The 12,142-nt window shown below is 57.6% G+C and overlaps 4 protein-coding genes across 4 annotated transcripts; 3 read left to right on the top strand and 1 right to left on the bottom strand.

The window, feature by feature from the left end:
* Positions 1–699: 699 nt before the first annotated feature.
* IWS1 (Transcription factor iws1) lies at positions 700–2,123 on the bottom strand (the record flags this gene model as incomplete). Its single annotated transcript, XM_028636674.1, has 3 exons — positions 700–964; positions 1,039–1,517; positions 1,587–2,123. The coding sequence occupies 3 exons, from the start codon at positions 2,121–2,123 to the stop codon at positions 700–702; spliced, it is 1,281 nt and encodes a 426-aa protein (XP_028497620.1).
* Positions 2,124–2,732: 609 nt separating this feature from the next.
* Positions 2,733–4,313, top strand: D7B24_002468 (uncharacterized protein; the record flags this gene model as incomplete). The annotated part of the gene is made up of 3 exons (XM_028636675.1): positions 2,733–2,847; positions 2,917–3,872; positions 3,945–4,313. The coding sequence occupies 3 exons, from the start codon at positions 2,733–2,735 to the stop codon at positions 4,311–4,313; spliced, it is 1,440 nt and encodes a 479-aa protein (XP_028497621.1).
* A 1,590-nt stretch (positions 4,314–5,903) lies between these two features.
* D7B24_002469 (uncharacterized protein) lies at positions 5,904–8,689 on the top strand (the record flags this gene model as incomplete). The annotated part of the gene is made up of 5 exons (XM_028636676.1): positions 5,904–6,152; positions 6,215–7,356; positions 7,422–7,540; positions 7,601–7,835; positions 7,924–8,689. 5 exons carry the CDS (start codon positions 5,904–5,906, stop codon positions 8,687–8,689), a joined length of 2,511 nt encoding a protein of 836 aa, XP_028497622.1.
* A 605-nt stretch (positions 8,690–9,294) lies between these two features.
* On the top strand, positions 9,295–10,522 carry PEX16 (Peroxisomal membrane protein pex16; the record flags this gene model as incomplete). The annotated part of the gene is made up of 2 exons (XM_028636677.1): positions 9,295–9,490; positions 9,552–10,522. 2 exons carry the CDS (start codon positions 9,295–9,297, stop codon positions 10,520–10,522), a joined length of 1,167 nt encoding a protein of 388 aa, XP_028497623.1.
* Between the last annotated feature and the right edge of the window lie 1,620 nt (positions 10,523–12,142).

Raw genomic sequence — 12,142 nt, forward strand, 5'->3', positions numbered from 1 at the left:
ACACGTGCACTGGGCGAACAGAGGATGGGCCGAGGAAACAGGGACATGCCGACGTTGCTACACTACACATTGCTATACGCCGAGCAGCCTACACCACAATTGGTGGAACCGGTTTGAGGAGTACCGCAGCTGGGAGCTTGTTATTCATGGCTTGTCGGTCTGCATGAAGGATAGATAGACCACTGACTTTTTCATGGAGTTCGTGCCTTGGAATCAAAGTGAGCACTCAATTGAGAGTCCACGGGTCATGTCGGGGCACTACTGCGTGATCACTGCACGTCTTTCACAAGCGGCCACACGAGTTGCGATGACATGTGAAACAAGCTCGTCAATCGGTCCACGCAGCCCAAGGTCGTGCAATGCGTGCATCTTGCGTCCCGCCGCTCTCTCTTCTCTGTAGATCCTCTTTCGCAATACATGCATGGCCATATACACAGGGCGAATGATGAAGAGAGGGGCGCCATTGTGGGTCGGGTTTTGATGTTCAAATCTTGTGAATTGGTGCCAATCTCGACGAGACAGATAATCGCCACGCGGAGCGCGCAGCGGTCTCGAGCAGGCGGAGGGGGCCACAACATCGCGATATCCCTATCTGACATGACAAGAGCCCAAACGCCGTATCCCCAATCCCGACCGTGACATGCCCTCTTGAACGGGCGTCGCCCCACCTCACCAAAATCTACTACATCTCCACACTGCTCAACGCTTCTTCGCCTTCTGGGTCATCTTGCGGAAGGCCTCTGCGCCGCTGGCGCCGATGGGGCGGTGGTCGGGCGCCGTCGTCGGGTCGAACGTGCTCACGGGGGCGATGCTGTAGCTGGCAGGCAGGCCGCCGGGGCGGGCGCGGTTGCTCTTGACGCCGTTGGCGAGGAAGCGCTCGCGCTCGGCGTCGCGGGCCGAGATGGAGGGACGCTGAGCGAGTGTGTACTGCGAGTTTGCGTTGCGCAGGGAGGCCTTGTGAGCGCTGGAGAGGAGACAAACTTGTTAGCAGGGAGGGGTCACCGGGGTCTTCTGAATGGGGGGTGGGGGTGGACAAACTCGTAGTCGTAGTCGCGCGTTTCAATCTGGCGCTTCCTGTAATCGTCGGTGCGCTTCAGCAGGGGACGGCTCCATTCGCCGAGGAGGCGGTCGGCCATGCGCTTGATGCTGACTTCGGGCCGCTTCGAGTGTTTGTAGAAGAGGACGACCTTGCCGATGCCGGAACTGAGGAGGACTTCCTTCTCTAGGGTCAGGTTGCAGAGCGCGGTAAAGATGTCTCGCTGAATGTTATACGCGGGTAGACTGCCGTCGTTGAGGGGCTCGAGGAAGAACTTGACGTGCTGGAGGAAGTTGGTGTCCGGGTCGAGCACGGCGTGCTGAACGGTAGTACGGTTCAGCAGAGCGGTGACCTCTGGCAGCAACTTCAGCTTGTGCACGGCGGGCTGGCCGGCCTCACGAGCCTTGTTGTCCGACTCGCAGGCACCTTCCATGCGAAGCTTCAGCGAGGCAATGTGATCGTCAATCTCGTCTTCCAAGTCCTGTCGTAAACGTTAGTAAGCCATAGCCCTATCACGTCCATCGGAACCTAGAGCTTGGCGAACACATACCTCCTCGTCCTTCCTCTTTCTCCTCTTCGTAGGCTTCTTGAAGACACCGTCCAGCGTCCGGTCGATCGCTCTTTGCCTTCGCTCCTCAGGCGAGAGATGGTCCTCGTTCTCTGGCTGGGGCGATGGTTTCTGCGCGCGGGGTCGCGGCTCTGCGCCGCGGCGGGATTTCCGCGATGGCCTGCTCTCGTCAAAGTCGCCATCCGCAGCCTCGTCCTCGTCGGCGCGCGAGCGCTTCTTCTCGCGGCGGCCCTCCTTCGGCTTCCTCGTCTTGTCGCCGTCCGTCTGCTTCCTCTTGGAGGCCTTCAGGGTCTTTGCAACATCCTCGTCCACGGCTACGGGACGATCCTCAATGTTCGCTGTCTCGGGGTCGTAGTCTTCGAATTGATTCTCGTCAATCTCGGAGAGGGCGTCGGACTCGACATCGGAGAGGTCCTCGGCCGTGGCTCCGTCGACGCCCTCACGGGGCTCCTCAACATCGTCGACAGTATCTTGACCGACGGCGGCCGGAGAGCCTGGAAGGGACTCGATGTCGGACATTGTGAAGAATTTGTGGCGACCCGACGTTGACAAGAGCAGGTGTCGAAGAAAGTGTCCAGGCCGTGAGACGGCTCTCCTTTCCGTAGTGAGTGGATTTCCTCGTGCTAATTAGCGTGTTTCGGGTGCTTCTTTGGATGTGCCGTAGTGAGTTTATGGCGTAAAGAGGATTTGCCGATGCCGTCGGATGTCGCGTGAAGATTATAGCATCTAGTTGAGAGAGGATGGGATGTCCTGCCCCGTCCCGAAAAGTGAGGTATGGAATATAGAAGTGACGATGGTCCAAGCGTCCGGGCTATTCAATGCCCAGACTTTCCTTCTCTCTCTCAGCTCCCAGACAAACGTGCGACGGGCTCGGTACGTACAGGCTGGCGGGTAAACTTCGGTAGTGTGGAAGAGCTCGCGCGGGCATACAGCGGCTGGCGAGCGGGTCGCGTTGCCTGAGGCGAGGGGCAATGTTTACTTTGAATGCCGACAGAATTCCAGACGTCCAGGCTATCTCATTTTCCGCCTGGAGCGCACACCCTATGTTGCGACCGTTGCGCCCTTGTTTTTCTCCTTCGTTACAATCTTGACCAAAGCAGTTCTTGGGCGCAAAATACTACATTAAGCATGGATCGCAGAACGTACGAAAGTCCCATGGAGTGGGAATACCAAGATCAAAGGGGCCCATTGGATGCCACCAGTCCATTTTCTCATGTCGCCAAAAGCCAGGCGACTCGCATCGGTGCGTCTTCCTTCTTCAGACCCTCACTCCTGCCTTGAATCTCGCACTTCAGCGCTAACTTGGCTGCAGATTTCAGTTCCCCCAGCAAGTTGAGCTCCAGCCGACCGAACCCATTTGCCAACAGCCCATCGAAGCCCTTGCCTCCGTTGCCTCAAACCTCCCTCTTCTCGCCACGCATCCAACATACCAACACGGCACCACCTTTCAGGAATCCCGCCTTCACGACTCCACGCAAGCCTTTTGATGAGACACTCTTCTCGGAGGCCGAGAGCAGTCCTGCGCTGACTGAAGCCTCGGATCTTCCCAACGACACACCCGACGTTGATCGCACCACGGACCTCAGCATGGGCGGCATGTCTCCTTCCAGGATCAACAAGAACCTGCGTTATGCAAGGTCACCCGGCCAACACCTCAAGCGACATATGCCGGGCAAAGGCGAGATCTCACGAGCTCACCGCGACCATGCCGGGGCGCTGCGCAAGCGCAAGCGGCACAACTATGACCGGGACGTCGGCAACGTGCGTTACGACTCGTCGCGAGAGACGTCTGCATCTGATTCGGAAGACGAGGATGGATATCAACGGCAGAAAAAACAGGGCGGCAAGGGCTCAAAGAAGAAATCAGGCGCGTCAAAGAGCTGGTTCGAGACCATTGTCCAGACAATCAACCAGAACCCGAATATGCCCGACAACCTGGCCAAATGGATGACCTTCTTCGTCAACGCCGGCGTCGTCAGTGTGTTCCTCTACTTTGGCTGGTCTCTGTTTTCCACCGTCAGCACAGACATTGCCAACGCCCATGACGCGGCGCGGCGAGACATTGTCACCAAGGCACTCGAGTGCAACAACCAGTACATCCTCAATGGCTGCGAGAAGAAGGACAGGCCTGCGTTGAAGGCCATGTGCGATGAGTGGGACGAGTGCCGCATTCAGGACCCGGAGTCCATCATGCGGGTCAAGAACACGGCCAAGCAGGTGGCAGAGGTTATCAACGAATTTGCTGGAACCATGAGTCTTCATGCCTGGGTACGCTGTTGTCTGCGCGTTTGGCGTTCTTGCGATCACTGAGCATTTACTAATCATCTGTCGTCTTTGTAGTGTTTCTTCTTTGGCATCTTGCTTCTCTGCCTCGGACTCAACGCCTGGAGCCATGTGCAGATAGGAACGAGCGCCAAGGCCGTGCACCCCGTTCCTTCCAACGCAGCAGCCGACGTGGGCCACCACCCGCAGCCCTCGGGATTCCCAGGCGACTCAGCGCAGGCCTACATGTGGGTGCCGATACAGACGCCATCTCATCGCCGGCAGCTTGACTTTGACGCCGACGGAACAGACACGGATGGCGCATCACCACCATTCCGCAAAACTATTCTGCCGCCCCCGCAAACACCGTCGAGAAGGAGTCCAAGCAAGGGAGACTACAGCCGAAGTCCGGTGAAGTACGGGCGATCCCCGAGTAAGGGCTATTGAGAAGCGGCAGTCGTTCACGACTAGCTCCGTGAGACCATTTCTTTTGTCAGGCCTTGGAAGCGCAAACTTGCACGGATGGGTTTCGTATGGACTAGGTTATGAGGACTTTTGTAGCATACAGCGGGGGGGGGGGGCTGAACGGAACAAAAAGCCGATATATGCATGAATGCGATTTTGCAGGTAACAGCCGCCGGCCAGCGTGATCGCCGATGCCACCAGACTGCCACAAGCAGGGCCCCATGAATACGCACTGAGCAGGGAAGGCAATGCAGGATCTAGTCTCGTGTACGTAACTTGGTGGGTTCGACAAGCCTGACAGGTAGATCTGTAAGAATCTGCCATGTTGCCGGGCGGTACATATAGAACGATTGACTTTGGAACGGTGTTGCGCTGGCGACCGGGGCACATGTGGATCATCATTATGACGTCAGGAGGCTGCATGTAGTCTGGCGCGCCGCGCTACGGATCACGTAGCTACTTTCTGCTAGGCGGCTTAGCAGGCGTGTCTGCTCGCGAATGAAGGTCTCTACCCCGGCTTGCCCAGGTACCTTACAGGCAGGTAGGTGCCGAGCTCGCCCTCCGCAGTGTAACTCGAGCTCTGAAAGCTCGGACGGGACACATGCGCCACTGAGCCCTGGGGCCATTAGGTGGGATTCCCATCGAGCAGGCATCGGCATCAGCTCCCCATTGGCGTAGTTATGCTGGTCCGATGATGGCATCGGCTGTCAGTGAGGGGGCTTGCATCTGCCACCAGCTGAACTGCGCAGTTCATAGGCTCGTTGCAATGCTTTGGGGTGGCACCGAAGCTCAGTGTCGCAAGTCAGATCCTGACCTCGATTTCTTGAATTCCCTTGCATATTCACCTAACCCCGCGCATCTCCTTCCACGCGTGACTGCCAAAAACCTCCGAGACGGTCAAACCAACTATACACACGACGAAAAGCGAGACCCAGTGGAAGGCACAAACCAAGCTGACTGTCTGCGCTCCCTTGTCCCGTTGCCATTTGTTGAGAAGCACAACTCAACCAAGAGCTTGCGCCATCCCGATCCTCGAAGCTGTTTGGCGCATTGTTGACTGTTGCTGCTGCTTTCATGGAGCTTAGGCAAACAGAGGCTGCGAGCTAGAATACAGCTGGACGGACGTGAGCTTCCCCCCCTCCCCCCCCCCCCCATTGAACGCAAGCTACCCGCAAGTGTTGATTTCATCTCTCCTTCGCGCCTGCCTGCCTGTGCCTGCCTGTACTTGCCCGCACATGCCATGAACGATGCGCACTGGAATGCCTCACTTCCCGTGGTTCACCTCTCCAGCGCGATTCTGTTCCCGAACTGCAGAGTGTCTTGCTGACCGGAAGACGAGATAGCCCAACGTCGCTTCACAACCCAAACCACTCTGCTTTCATATTGCCGATCAATCAAGTTAACAACCGCCAACACGCCGGTCGCGGAGGGCCTCAGCATGTTGAATAGACCACGAAAGCTTCCCTGTCCGCGACCGTAATACAAATTCCCGACCAAGGAGGCTGGGTTTAACTCGTTCAACCGACGATCCGGCAAGAATTGCCCATCCTGAAACGCACTGCGTCTCCCAAGATGGAGGAGGCAAACAGCGACAGCCATGATGGTGATGGACAGGCCTCCTCCTCCGCCGCGCCCTCGGCACCCCAATCCAATTCAACACCATCCGCGCCCTCGAGCTCTGGACCCCCCTCCGTTGGCCCATCGGGCTCGACACCAGCCCAGCAGCCAACAGCATCGCACAACCCGCTGTCTAAACGGCGTCGAGGGCTGGGGATTGTCACCCCCAATGCCTGCACAGAATGTCGAAAGAAGCGGGCAAAGGTACGTGCCCCGCCCCCGCCAGTTGCTAGAAAGCGCGACTGACTCGCGCGTCTCCCATCCAGTGCGATGGACGCAAACCGTGTAGTCGTTGTCAGGGCCAAAAGGACATTGAGTGCGTCTACGAGATACCGGTGCGTCAGTCCAAGGAGAACCTCCGCACTGAAATTGAGCAACTGCGCTATCGACAGCGCTCGAGCGACCAGGTCTTCGCTGCCCTCGTGCGGCCAGATGCCTGGGAGGAAGTCCTCAAGCGCCTGCGCAGCGGTCAGTCCGTAGAGGCCATATCCGACTGGCTCGGAGTGGCCCTGCCGCCTGGCGGCTCGGTACCATCTTTTGGTCGGTCAACTGGAGAGGCCTCGGGATCTTCTGCAGTTTCTCTGGCTCCCATAACAACCCTGGGACTCGGACGCGGCGGCTCGTCTAACAAAAGCCCATTGACTGCCAGCCAGCCGTCTGGCCTGAGACAGGAACTCGACCCGAACAGCCCATGGAACTTTTCCTCATATAGCCACAGCACGAGGAGCACCTCCCAATCACATCCTGACTCGATGAATTGGAACACCGACGGGAACAATCAGCCACCACAGAACAAGGTTGGCTACTGGGGCGACTCTCTCGGCGGCGAACATGTCGAAACGAGTGTCATGTCCTATAGGGGTCTCGACCAGGTCCTTGCACCGCTCGAGGCTCCCAAGATGAAGGCGCCAGCCAGCACCTGGTCAAACATCTCGACAGACATTGTCCTTGTTCAACATCTTCTGGCGCTCTACTTTTGCTGGGAATATCCCACGTTTGCTTCTTTGAGCAAGGAACATTTTCTCAAAGACTTTCAACAAGGCAGGCCACGCTACTGCTCGCCCATTCTGGTGAACGCCCTACTCGCCTTGGGCTGCCGGTTCTCAACAAAGCCGTCCACCCGTGCCGTTCCCGATGACCCGTACACTTCGGGAGATCACTTCTTCAAGGAAAGCCAACGTCTCTTCTACTTGGAGGAGGATCACCATACCTTGACTACCATCCAGGCGCTCGGTATCATGTCGATACGCGAGGCTAGCTGCGGACGCGATTCCGAGAGCTGGTACTACGCGGGTCAGAGCATCCGGCTTGCAATAGAAATGGGCCTCCACCAAATCGACGGTGATGGAGATGCAGATGAGCTTGCCGTGCAGGCCGCGACGTTCTGGGGCGCTTTTGGGCTTGACCAGTATGTTTCTCATGATCACGCGGAACCAACGTTGAGGCCCCAAACTAACGATACTTTTCATCAAGTGCCTGGTCCCTTGCGACAGGCTCACTACCTCAGTGTTCCTGTTATCCTCACCTACCTCCCAAACCAGCCATCATCGACGATATAGAGGCGTCCCTGTGGATTCCGTATACTGACGACGGTATGAAACTCCCACCGATTCCAGCCTCTGCTTGCTGTTCGCTACTGACTCTGCGTACAGGTGCGCCGCTGCAGCGCTCAGCGGAGCAGCCTTCCAATGTACGATCGGTGTACCGGTGTTTCTGTGAACTGAGCGAACTCGTGCACCAGTCGCTTTATGTCCTCCACTCGCCCGGCCGACCTTTGACAAGTCGTGACCTTCTCAGCCTCTACACGCAGTACCTTAATTGGTACGACCGCATCCCCGAGGTGCTCCGTCTCGGCCATAATTTCACGCCGGCCGTTCTCTTCACACAGTAGGTGCCCCCTCACTTTCTCACCAGTAGTCTGGGTCTGAGAACTTCGTTGTTTTCTTCCTTCCCACAACGCTGACTCCTGCGGTAGCATGTACTATCACTTTGCTATCCTGCTGCTTTTCCGACCCCTGATCAAGCTGAGGATTATTGGTTCAAAGATATCTCCCCGCGATGTCTGTTCGCAAGCGGCAGATGCGATTCAGGGCCTGCTCCGCTCGCACTCTCAACTCTACACTCTTCGTCGCACGCCATCGTTCGTGCCATACTTTGTTTTGACCTCGGCTATCATGCATCTTGCGATCAGCGCGCCGGTGACTCAGTCGTCAAACAAGAAGGAAGGGATCATGAACCCTTCTGAGGAAGCCAAGGACTCTGTCGACAGTCACGTGGCACAGGCTATCAAACAAGGCGTCGAAGACCTGAAAGAAATGTCGCCATGCCACCACTTTGCCGAGCAGGCGCTCAACATTCTTCGCTACCTCGCGCACAAGTGGAACATTGAGGTGGACATGGGCAGTGACAACGTGCCACTGGAAGAGTATGCGCGCAGCGCCAGGCCGTTCACGAGTAGTCTCAACTTTTTTGCGCCCAACGTACGCGAGGAGGACTTTGTCTGCGAATGGGGTACCGGCGCGGGTGATGGAGTCCCGCGAGAGATGTCTTCTGTTGAAGGGCTGTCGGCGCTGGCATCTGGCAGCGGGGAACAAGAAGAGACGACGGAAGGCAAGGCATATGCGCGTGCTGCCATGTCGGCCGCAGCGGAAAATCATCTGTTCTGGCCCTTCCCCATGCAAGGGCGCCCAATACTGCCGACTGGACAACTGCTGCGCGATGCTGGGTTTGAGAAGCTGTGAACACACAGTCGCGGGCCCGGATGGATGTACATGTGTACGAGGGAGGGCGACGGATGGGAGAAGTGCAATGTTCAAGCAGCGAACGAGATGTATACCCGAGTGCACAATGTATGAATGAAAGGACATTGGCGCCGTCGATACATGCCTGTTTCGTGCATCCTGCGCGAGGCTGTATCGAAGATGTTGGGAGTATGGCTGTGAGGTGAAGGCCAACGTGAGGTACCGCACCTACCTCAGGCACCTCACCAACCTCGGGAGTTACTGCCATGGCGACTCAATGACGCTCGGGCCACCTAGCTGACTCTCTCACGTCTTGCACCGAATGGGGCATGAGCGCCCCAGCAGCAGCTGCCTCGGCTGATTGACGGTTGCGCCTGGTAGTTGAACGACTGCCGAACCACGAGATGCTTCGTCCATGACACGCGCCTCTCGACGAAGCCCCTCCCACTACCCTCTCATCACCCATCATCACCATCATCGCCAAAACCACGGTCGCGCCATTATTCCGATACCCGCTCCTCTGTCATTCCATCTCGTCTGCTCTACGCCTGTCAATCTATAATCAAGATACCTCTACTTGTCGCGCGCGCTTCTCCTTCAATGCGATGCCCGCGCCACTGAACGGGCTTTCCAAGTCCAACACGCCAAAACCGCAACCCTCTTCATACCGTTCCTCCATCGGCAGCGTCCTATCTCTCCCGCCAAAATGGCTCCAAAAGTACGAAGATTTCATCACCAAGAACGGGAGCCAGGTCTCTCAGATTGAATCTGGCCTGAGGTCCCTCACATACGTCATTCCAGGTACGTCTCTTCCGCATGGACACGATGGCATCCAACGTGCAACTGACTTTGCACCGTCTAGGTCGCTTTCGCGACGCCGAGATAGCCTCCGAGACTGTCCACTCGAGCGTGCAGCTGCTGTCGCTCTACCACGACACCCTTCTCACGCGAGCCCTCTCACGGCTGCCCATCACCAAAATCCCATCCCCACACAATCGATACACACAGTTCTGGACCCAACGCAACACCATGTATCGCCGCGTCGCGATGCTCCTGCAGATGGTCACATATACGCAGCTGCTGTGGGAGATGGCAGCGAAACGAAAGGGTGGCAACCGTGGGCGATGGCGCGTTGTCGTGCTCCTCGAAGCCATCAAGGCTCTGTGCCGGCTGCTGCTGTTGCGCATCACGCGCTCGCGGCCTCTTGTGACGCCGGTGCTCCCTGAGCGCGAGCCGGTGCCCGAAGACCCTGAGGAGCAGGCGGCCGCGGCGAACGAGCTCCAGCAGCTCATCGGCGGTGACCCAGTGGAGGATGTGGACGACGGCGTCAAGGCACACGAGAAGGAATGGGCGATGCCCAGGACTGGCATGAACCTGCCGTCACTGCCCCGGCCCGGGGACATCAGTAGCTATCTGCTCGGCAAGGTACTCACCTCGGACGACATCAAGCCCGCGCCTCAGCTGTTGAACCAGATCCAGGGCCAGGCCCAAGCCGCCGAGGTGCTCCACATTTTGGCGCCCCTCATTTACGCTTTGGCGTTGGCGCGGAGTAAAGATAGGGGGTCGTGGACGCCGTGGCTAGTGGGGTTGAGCGTCGAGTACGCCGCACGACAGCTACGGGATCGCGGCTTCCGGACGACGCCACTCGAGCGAGACGAGTGGAACAAGAGGGCATGGGCCATGGGCTGGTGGACGATGAGGGGCGCTTTCTACGAGAAGGTCATGAAGGGCGTGGTGGGCGGTGTCAGGTCTCGGATGCCCAGCATAGTGGGAGGCATCTTGGAAGACTACGAGTACTTGTGGGAAAACTACTACTTCAGCACGAGCGCGTAGCACCGCTCAGCTATGGCCATTAGCCGCGTGCCCGCTGCTGGGCCGTGTGGTCTGGAAATATATAAGCCGCCCGCAGCACACTTCTCACCGGGCTCACTGGTCACATTGGATCGCATGTCGTCGCGCGGTCTGGTACGTGGCGTCCAATCGTTCTTTTTTCTCACCGTGATAGATGATCTCGCCGGATCAGGACCTTGATCGGAAGAGTACGGGAATGGATACGGACACGAGACATGCGGGACTTTGCCCATCTCAGACACGCCAGAAGGAAGAGGAGGGGAGGACAAGCCACAAGTCAGGAGATTGGGCGGTACTCTACGTCGTGTGCAGATGCCCGCCCGCCGGATCACTCGCCACTTTACATGACAAGCATGCGGCGTTACGCTACTGCTGAGCTAGCCAGGCTACCTAACGAAGGCAGAGGAATACCCGAAGAATGGTAGAGCCCTGTTCCATCGCCTGGCTTGTCGAAGGGAAGCGATCATGACCACCAGACCAATCGTCGTACTTCTTCGATCTCCTCCTCTCCGATTTCGAAGAGACACATTGATGCAAGTACTGTCTGTCACTGTCGGACGCACATAATGAGGGACGCAAGCAAGCACACCGCGACACGCGAGGCTGCCTCAGGCCAACATGAGCCAACATGATGCAAGAGATGTTCGAGGCTCTCGACGCAGTTGGCCAACTGGACCGGTGTGCATTTCAAGCGACAGGTGCAAGAATGTGGTCGCGACTTGAGACCAAGTTGCTGGGATAACGTTGGGGCGGCGGAACACGTTGGCGCCGATCCTTCGCTCGGGGAGATGGTTCCGCCCAGGCCGCCCCAGGTGAGACGCCGGGGGTGCGGTTTTCCTTTTTCTTTTTGTCGTCGCCAGTGGCAGAGGCATCCATCCTCGCTTCGCCATGATTAGTCTTGTAGCATCAATTCGCGGGCCCAGAGTGTGTGGGTGCCCTGGTTTGTTTCCCGCCTTGTCCACGACCAGGCTCTAGCCCTCTTCCTCTCTCGCACACCAATATCCCTGTCTATGGTGCTGTGAGTAATATGGAACCGGTGAGAGGGGACGACAGGCCAGGGACTGCTGCTGGGCCTTTTGCTTGAGAGCGTGGCCGGGGGGGGGGGGGAGCGGGTATTGGCAGCCGCGGGATCCGACTTCGATCAGAACACGCCCACGCGTACGCACGCACGCACACACATGTCACGGTTCTTCAGGATCGATCTTGACCGGGAGCTTGGGTTGATGGTCATCGGCAGACGTTTTGCATGCTGCACCGTGAAGGCGTGTTCGAAGACGCCCCCGTAATTTTACGGGCTCGGCACCCTATGCCTGGCACCGTCCCTCCCTCTCTTTATTTCTTTCTCTCTTCTTCTGTTGGCAATGTCGACGTCTTCAGATGGAAATGCATTGTGGACCCATCTGTTGTCGAGCGGAGGGGCCTCCTTTGGGCATTGGCTCGCGGGTAGAGCCGTAGTCAATTGCTCATTGACCAGGTATGTACTTACTATACGGATGGGGCAGTACACAGAACGGGCTTCATAGTCTGTTTCATTAGCTCAGGCGCCTCTCCTGGCTTGTCTTGCTGCTTTTGGCCATGGTCGGAGAGGGGGAGCTGTCATCA

The sequence above is a fragment of the Verticillium nonalfalfae genome, assembly GCF_003724135.2.
Source record: "Verticillium nonalfalfae strain VnAa140/NRRL 66861 chromosome Unknown scaffold_16, whole genome shotgun sequence".
Lineage (NCBI taxonomy): Eukaryota > Fungi > Ascomycota > Sordariomycetes > Glomerellales > Plectosphaerellaceae > Verticillium > Verticillium nonalfalfae.